The sequence below is a fragment of the Plasmodium relictum genome (assembly GCF_900005765.1).
Source record: "Plasmodium relictum strain SGS1 genome assembly, chromosome: 8".
Taxonomy (NCBI): Eukaryota; Apicomplexa; class Aconoidasida; order Haemosporida; family Plasmodiidae; genus Plasmodium; species Plasmodium relictum.
In genome coordinates, this window is record NC_041686.1 from 1,178,508 (window position 1) to 1,187,625 (window position 9,118).

Genomic DNA, 9,118 nt, shown 5'->3' on the forward strand with positions numbered 1-9,118 from the left:
TTTATTTATCATGTATATGAGTTGTTAATCCAATATTTATTGCATATCTCTACATAGTTCTTAGTTCCCATACACATGAATGTATATATGGGAATTTAATGTAAATTGATATTTTAAGTCTTTTTCATTTTTTTACTTAAAAAGTTTTCTTTCCATTTGAAGAATGTATGTTTCATTGAAACATAATAATAAAATTAATTTATTAAAAATTAAAAATTTTATAAATAATAAATTATTTAATTTTCTGCTTTTTTTTTTTTCTTGAAAAATATAATGAATAATAATGTATTTAATAATAAAAAAAAAATAATACTAGGGAATAAAGAGAAAATATAATTTTTATGTACTTGTTAAAATACCTTAAACTTTTTTCATCTTAAAATTATGTAAATTTTTACATTTTCTTTTAATACATATAAAGTATTTTTTTTCTTTTCTTACCTTTATTTTTATTTGGTTTAATTTTTTCTTTTAATATATATAGCATCTAAGGAGCTTTATAGATTTAAACAGACTCTATATATATTATTTTGATAATTTTCAATTAAATTTTATCAATATTATTGAAGATTTTTTATTTTATTTCATTTATATATTAAAATAATTATTTGTAAATATATTACTAGTTTAAATTAAAAAAAAAATATATATATAAAAATATACGTATATATGCCTTTTGTTAAATTTAATTATTAACAAATTAATTTTCTTGCCAATTTACAATATAAATGCATTATATATATTTAAAAATAAAAGAATTTTAAAATTAAATAAAAAAACTATTTTAAAAATATATAATAAAAAAAAATTGCATGGAGATAAATTATACAAAATGAAAAATTATTAAATTTTCAATGAATCAACTCTTTAATATTTTTTTAAATATGTTTAAAAAAAAAAAAAATTAAAAAAAATTAGAATTATTTTAAAATTTTCTCTTAAATATGAATATTTGCTTTTATACAATTATCTAAAATAAAATAGATTAAAAAATATAAATGCAAAGGCAAAAAAATTTAATTTTTTAACATAGTAATAAGAACTATAATAATACATTATATTACTTTTTTTAAAAATACTCTTAAAGTTTTACAATAAGCTTTTTAATATGATAATATTATTTTTTTAATTTATTATTTACTTTTTTTTTTAAATTTACTTTCATATTTAGTAAAATGAAGAATTTACCTTTTAAAAATTAAACATAAAAATACTATAACACTTAAAATTTTAATATAAGAAATTAAAATACTTTTAAATGCATAAATTTTTTTCTTTTTATATTTAAAATTGTGTAATTTTTTATTTTTATGTAATTTTGATTGTCTATGTTTAAGCAGATTTCTTTATTTTGTTCATTTATTTTATTTTATTTGTTTATTTTTTTTTTTTTTTTTTTTGATTATGATTTCTAGTATTATTAATTTACTTTAATATTATTTAAATATATTTATTCTTTTTTTATACTTATACACATTGAATTATTACAAAAAAAATTGCAAATATATTGAAATATTTCCTAATAAAAAAATATATATATGGCTACATTTTAAAAATGAGGAAGTTTTTTCATAAATCAAAAGAGGAAAATGTAGTTTATGACAATGTGCTGGATGGATTATATAATTTATATAAAAGTTATATACTAGAATTGGAAAAGGAATATATGTATTATCATTTTTATAAGCCATTATTAACAAGTGGAGACTTTTTATCTAAACCAATGATATTGCTACTAGGTCAATATTCTACTGGAAAAACAACTTTTATAAAACATTTAATTGAAAAAGAATACTGTGGAATGAGAATAGGTCCTGAACCAACGACTGATAAATTTGTAGCAGTTATGTATAATGAAAAAGAACAACTAATTCCAGGAAATGCTTTAGTTAGTGATATAACAAAACCTTTTTCTCAATTAGAAAGTTTTGGTAATAGTTTTTTATCTAAGTTAGAATGTTCTAATACAGCTAGTGAGGTATTAAAATCAATAACGATAATTGATACCCCCGGTGTTTTAAGTGGCATAAAGCAAATAAGCAGGGGATATGATTTTGAAAAAGTTATATACTGGTTTGCTCAAAGGGTTGATTTAATTTTATTAATTTTTGATGCACACAAATTAGACATATCAGATGAATTCAGAAGATGCATACAAGCTATTAAAGGCCAGGATTCAAAAATTCGAATAATTTTAAATAAAGCTGATAGTATAAATACGCAACAATTAATGAGAGTATATGGATCTTTAATGTGGTCATTAGGTATTGTAATAAATACACCAGAAGTAAACAGAGTTTATATTGGTTCATTTTGGGATAAACAATTATTGCATGATGAAAATAGAAATATTTTTGAGGAAGAAGCTTCTGATTTATATAAAGATATCTCAAAGATCCCTAGAAATTCTACTATGATAAGACTAAATGATTTTGTCAAAAGATGTAGAACATTAAAAGTACATATTTATCTTTTATCATACTTAAGAAAAAAATTACCATTTTTTCGTAAAGATGGAAAAAAAAAAAACTTGATAAATGATTTAGAGACAGTTTATCAAAATGTTTCAAAAGATTTTAATTTGCCGATTGGTGATTTCCCTCCGGTGCAATTTATGAAAGAAAAGCTTTACGAGATAGATTGGGCAAAAATACCTAAATTAAACATTAAAAAAATAGAAAGAATAAATAAAGTATTAAACATTCATATACCACAATTATTAGAAATGATACCAAAAGAAAATATGGAAATAGATAAATCGAGAAATGAAAATCAAGAAGGTACAATAGTAGAAAATAAATTAACTCCATTTTTAGAAATGACTTCAGGAGAAATTCCATTATGGGTTAAGCAGAAATATCTATCTAATCCTATAGATACATCAAAATATTCAGAGGATTTTTATAAGTTGGGTCCAGATGACTTTGGGAAATTATCAGGTGAAAAAGTCAAGCAAGATCTAATTAAAAGTAAACTACCAAGTTCAATTTTGCATAAGATATGGAACTTATCTGATTTAACAAAAGATGGGTATCTTGATCTTTTTGAATATTCTTTAGCAAGGCATTTCATAGAAATGAAAAATGATGGTGTTGATCTGCCCACAAAGGTACCTAAAGAGATTATACAATAATTTATATAATAATTTTAGATGATTATTAGAAGTTGTATAATATCCTCAAAAATATCAAATACACATACATTAACATGTAAAAAAAAAAAAAAAGGCATTAAAATTAATTATTTTATTTAAGATAATCTTATTATACTATTAAAAATTGTCATAATTTGTTATAAATTTTTTTTTTTTTATTAAAAAATAATATAAAATATTAAGTATTTATGTAAAATCATTTGTTTTGTATTTTTTGTTTTTTTTAAAGTTGAGTAAAATATATATTACATATTTGTATAAAAATTTTAATATTTTTTTGATATAACAACAATATTTATTTTTATATTATTCCTTATTTTTTATTTTTTTTTATTTCCAAAATGCGAAATAAAAGTATTTTTTTTTATTATATCATATACATATATATACACTTATATTTTTTTATAATAAATAAGTTTTTGTATAAAATATAAAAATTTGTTTTTATGCATAAAAAAATCTTTATATAAAAATAGAATATATATTTTAAATGTTCTTTATTTTTATTTTTAATTTATTAGGTAAAAACCTTAGTTTTTCATATATATATATATATATCAAAATAAAAAAAACAAATACAGTATTGATAATGTTTAATAATTTAACTTTTAATGAATGTGACACTTTATTTTATTTATGAATTAAATTTATTATTTTATTTAATTTATTCTTTTTTTTATTTTATTGATTTATTTCACTATATTTTTATTTTGGTAACTTTGTTATTATATTTATTAAAAGCTTTGCTTTTTTATGGTTTTTCTATTTTATTAAACAAAAGTAATAATAAATTATTTTTTTTACAAATATTAAAAATAATTCCTATAAAAAAAAAATATTCAATTAAAAAAAATTGAAATATTGACATTGTTTTGTCTTTTTTATTCTAAATGCATTAAAAAAAAAAAATGAAATATTAATAATTTGATTGGAACGAATATAATGATATTATGCTTTTAGTATTCTTATACAACTATATTTTTTTTAATTTTTTCAATTTTTTTCTTATTCTTTTATTATAAATAAAAGTATATGAATCTAATAATAGAAAAGAATGATTATTTACTGTTATTCATTTAATCTGTTATATATATATATTCAAAAAAATATAAAAAATAATTATGAATAATTAAAAAAAAAAATTCCGAAAAAAGTTTCATATTTTAGCAAATTCTATTAAAAACTTAACAAAATAGCTTAAATTTTTGTTTTTATCACGTAGTATCTAATATGACATAAATATTTTTCTTTCCACAAAATTCTAAAAGTTTGATAAGCATAAATATTAATTTTTTTAATACCTTATGTATCAAATTTTTTAAAAAGTAAAAAAATGATTTTTAGTAATATGCAAAAAAACTTGAAATTTTAATATCTTCAAGATTAAAATTTTAATAAAAGATCAATATATGCATGTCTAATATTAGAATCCTAATACTATTTAAAACATATTATACTTTTTTCTCAAGAAAAAAATATATAAAAACAAAAAAGATTGATGTATTAAATAATGTTATATATATATATGCATATGCATACATGTGTAACATTAGTATTGGATTCAGAATTTTTCGAAATGAAATATATAAAAAGAAAATGAAAAAATATAGACATGTGGCTATATTTTTTTTTTTTTTTTTTTTTTGAAGCTGCACATTTAGTTAAGCTATTTCCAGAAATAAAATGATAGAATAATGTAAAGAAATTTTTTTTTTCTATAATTCATTAGAGTACATTTAACAAAAAAAAAAAATGTTAAACAGACGCATTTGCATAGACCAAGAGGTTTTTTATTTAGAATACTTATATACATTATATAAACAAATTTAATATATCAATGCAAAAAAAAATTTAATTATTAAGAATGTTTTAAGAAAAAAAAATAATAGTAATAATATTATAAGAAATAATTTCTATATAAATTGTTTTCATAAAAATAATTATGTGTTACTTTATTAGATTTCTTTTTTTTTTTTTTTAAGTCAGTTTTATTAAAAAAAAAAAAAAAGAATAAAATAACTTTTATAAGACAAAGAAAGAACAACATAAAATAATTAAAATATTAATAAAAAAAAAAAAAAAATGGACTATATATATATGCATAAATATCAAAAGCATATATTTTTACAATTAATAAAAAAATAATTATACACATTGCATTTTATAAAGCAAAACTATAAAAACTGAAAAAAAAGAAATTATCATTTGTAATAGGAAAAAGTGATAAAAGGAAATTTAATAAATAATTTTAGAGTAATTGAGAAATTTATTCTTTTTGTCTAATAAAAATACATATATTTATTTCATACTATTACAATAGTTACAGGCTCTTTATTGTGCTTTTTTATGTTTTTTTATACTATATTATTTTATAATGTTTTAAATTATTTTTCATTATGTAGTTTTAAACCTTATTATCCTATATTACTTTACATAATATTTTATATTATTTTATTTATTTAAATTAATTTCATTATTTCAGTATTTATTTTATATATATATATATATATTTTACATTAATCAAATATATTTCAAATATTAAGTTTGTTCATTATGAATTGGAGGAATAGTAGCTGACATAGTATTATAGATATGATTAGGGCCATTATTATTGTTATTGTAATTTATAGAATTATTATTTTTAAAAATATTATTACTATCATATGGATTATTGCTCATACTAGAAGTACAGTAGTTCATATTTTGTAAATTTTGGTTGTTATTAGGATAATTTAAGTTTATATTAGGGGGTATTGACTTATTGCCATTGTTGTATGTATATCTATTGGTATCATTAAAATTTTGATTCATAAATATATTATTAGAAGAAAAATTACCTTTCATATTTGGATTTTGAGAATGAAATTGATCAGGATTCTTATCGTTGTGTAACAATAATTCTACGGAAGGGTTCATCTTTGATGTTCTTGTATTACTTTTATTACAATTAATCATAAAACAATTATTTTGGTTTGATCTATTTCTTGGTATATCTATATTATCTTCTTGATAATATAAAGGTAACAAATGTGGGTTATTCATAGCATCCTTAGGTATAGGATGTTCAATAATGCGTTGTACATGCACAGGTACAGGAATTTCTTTATACCTTGCCTCAATTTTAGGGCATAAAAATTCTTGAACAATTTGCAACTCTACAGGTACAGGAACGTTTCTATCAACTAATTTTTCAACAGGGAAAGTTCTGTAATGAGCCATAGGAACTTCCACAGGCTTCGGTATATGGCGATATTGAGGAGATACAATATTTCTATAAATATGTTGAACATGTGGTACTTCAACAACTTTCTCAACATGAAATGGTCTATCAACAACTTGCGTATAAGGAATATCTTTTTTTACTACTTCAGGAATATATTCAGGTACTTCTTGAATTTTTTCAATGTTTATATTTTTCAATTCAATTTGAGGTATTTCAACAATTTTTTCTTTGATAACCTTTTTAGGTACAGGTATAATTCTTTCTTGAACCATTACTTTTGGTACTTCTATAATTTTTTCTTGATATACATATTGAGGTACTTCTACAATTTTGTCAACAACTTTAATTTGAGGAACCTCAACAATTTTTTCTTGAAAAATTGTTTTAGGGCATTTTTTTATTCTTTCATGAATTACAGGCTTTGGTACGTGTATAAGTTTTTCTTGTAAAATAACATGAGGTACTTCTACTATTTTTTCTATATACTGTACTTGAGGAACTTCTATAATTTTTTCTTCAATTTCTGGTTTCAATATTTCTACAATTTTTTCTTGGATTAGTGGTTTCAAAATTCTCGCATTTTTTGGTGGATTCTCCAAAAATTTTTCCACATTTTCCTGTCCAATATCATGAGAAAATGTTTTTTCTTCCATTGAATAAAAATTTTCATTCATTTCATTTCTTATTGTGTTTTCATTTCTTTGTTCGCAACAACAATAACCATAACTTTTGCATTTAGATGGTTGATAGCATTTATTAAACATTATTAAATATTTTTCTAGTGAACAAAAAAAAAAAAAAAGGTAATAAAAATATTAAATATAAAAATGGTAAAAATTATAAATGACCATTAAGGGTAAATATTATAAATGTTGAAGAACAAAATTATAAGCAAAAATTATGAATACAAATTGAGAATAAAATTGCCAGTTTTATTTTGTTATATGAGCAAAATATAATAGTTTATAAAATTGAAAACTATTTTAGAATATCCCATAGGAATTTAAAACTCATAATATGTAACGAATTCTTAAAATCTATTAAAAAAAACAGACAAAAAAACAAAAAAAAAAAAAAAGTAAAAATACATAAAAATAAATGAACAAATAGGTAAATAATTACAGAAATGTGTCGGAATTAATGTTTAAACTAATTTAAACATTATTTAATTTTAATTAAACACAATATTATTTATATTAATTAATTATAATTCTTTACAATAGTGTATTTTTTTTTTTTTAATTTTTAATTTATATATATTTATAAAAAAAAATATACATATTATATGTATATGTGTAAAAAAATATAACGTTGCTTTTATATTTGGGAAAAAAAAAAAAAGAAAAAAAAAAATTCATCCAAAACGAAAAAATAATTAGGAAAATTGTAGATTCATGCACATAAATCGCGTGTGCGAAAAGATTTATAAAAGTTTTAATAGATATTAGATATAATTTTTTCGCTTCTCTTCTTTTATTTTTTTAAGAATTAAAATGAAAATTGTTATATACATATATCAGTATTTTTTAATTAGACAATTAAATTTAATTTAAGAGTAAAAAGTAAATTGGAAATTTTTTTTTGATAAGAAAAACATGTGTGTAAAAATTGTCTGTATACCTTATATTATTTTGGAAAGAATAATTATTATATGATGTTGCACATTTAAGTTTCTACTAAATATATTATAGTATAAACACAGTATGAGTATTTTATTTTTTTACAAAAAACGTTATTTCCTTTTAGTTTCCTATTTATGACTTAAAATTTTTTTTTATTTTTGATCATAATTTATTAAAGAATGTATAATTTTTATTTTTATAAGATAAAACTGAAAAAAAAAATTTTGAGAAAATATACTTTTATGTAATAACTAATATTCATATACTTATATTCATTTATATTTATATATTTAATAATTTATTTACTGATCCCACTTGTTTATTTATCCTGTTTTTTTCTTTATTTATTATTTATATAACATGCATTATAGTGCAATAAAAGCATAAATATATATATATTTTTTTTTTTTGTCGTTCTTATAATTGTTATAAAGCTATTTTGGAAAAACAAAGACACAAATATTAGGATACATAAGATATAAAACTGATAATCATATAATTAAAAAAATATATATTTTACTTATATTGTGTTAAATGAATAGAAAAATAATACTTTTTTTTAAAAAATGGAAAAGTATATTTTAAAAATGTAAGAGAAAATAATGGGGAAATTTATTTTAAATAAATATAACTTGTATATTTATTAAATGAATTCTCAATGATTTTATATATATATATACAATATTACAATAATTTTCTTAACAACATTCAATATATATAAAAAGAAAAAATTATAATTTTTGATTGCTTTAAAATAAGAATTTTTCACTTTCAAAGCAATGAAAATATAGAAATAGTAATACTTAAAATGTAATTACAATTTTCCATTTAAAACAAAAAAAAAGAAATTGTGTTGATTCTGGCTTATTATAATTTAAATCTCAGTTATCTATATTTTTTTTTATAGATACATATATAATGTATCAAAGTCAATAAAGGAAGATAATAAAGCAAAAATATCTTTATCTAAAACTTAAAAAATTATTAATCAAAATAAAAATATATTATGTATAAGAATCGCAAATGATATGTTATATAAATTTGTATGTATATGCTAATTGCATTTTTTTTTTTTTTAAACGTATATTACCTATAATATTTTGTTTTATCTTGAAACCA

At 18.7% G+C, this 9,118-nt stretch overlaps 2 protein-coding genes across 2 annotated transcripts; one reads left to right on the plus strand and one right to left on the minus strand.

Moving 5' to 3' along the window:
• Positions 1-1,555: 1,555 nt before the first annotated feature.
• Positions 1,556-3,133, plus strand: PAST1 (EH (Eps15 homology) protein, putative; the record flags this gene model as incomplete). The annotated part of the gene is made up of 1 exon (XM_028676397.1): positions 1,556-3,133. One exon carries the CDS (start codon positions 1,556-1,558, stop codon positions 3,131-3,133), a length of 1,578 nt encoding a protein of 525 aa, XP_028532890.1.
• Positions 3,134-5,692: 2,559 nt separating this feature from the next.
• On the minus strand, positions 5,693-7,141 carry IMC1e (inner membrane complex protein 1e, putative; the record flags this gene model as incomplete). Its single annotated transcript, XM_028676398.1, has 1 exon — positions 5,693-7,141. One exon carries the CDS (start codon positions 7,139-7,141, stop codon positions 5,693-5,695), a length of 1,449 nt encoding a protein of 482 aa, XP_028532891.1.
• Positions 7,142-9,118: the final 1,977 nt, after the last annotated feature.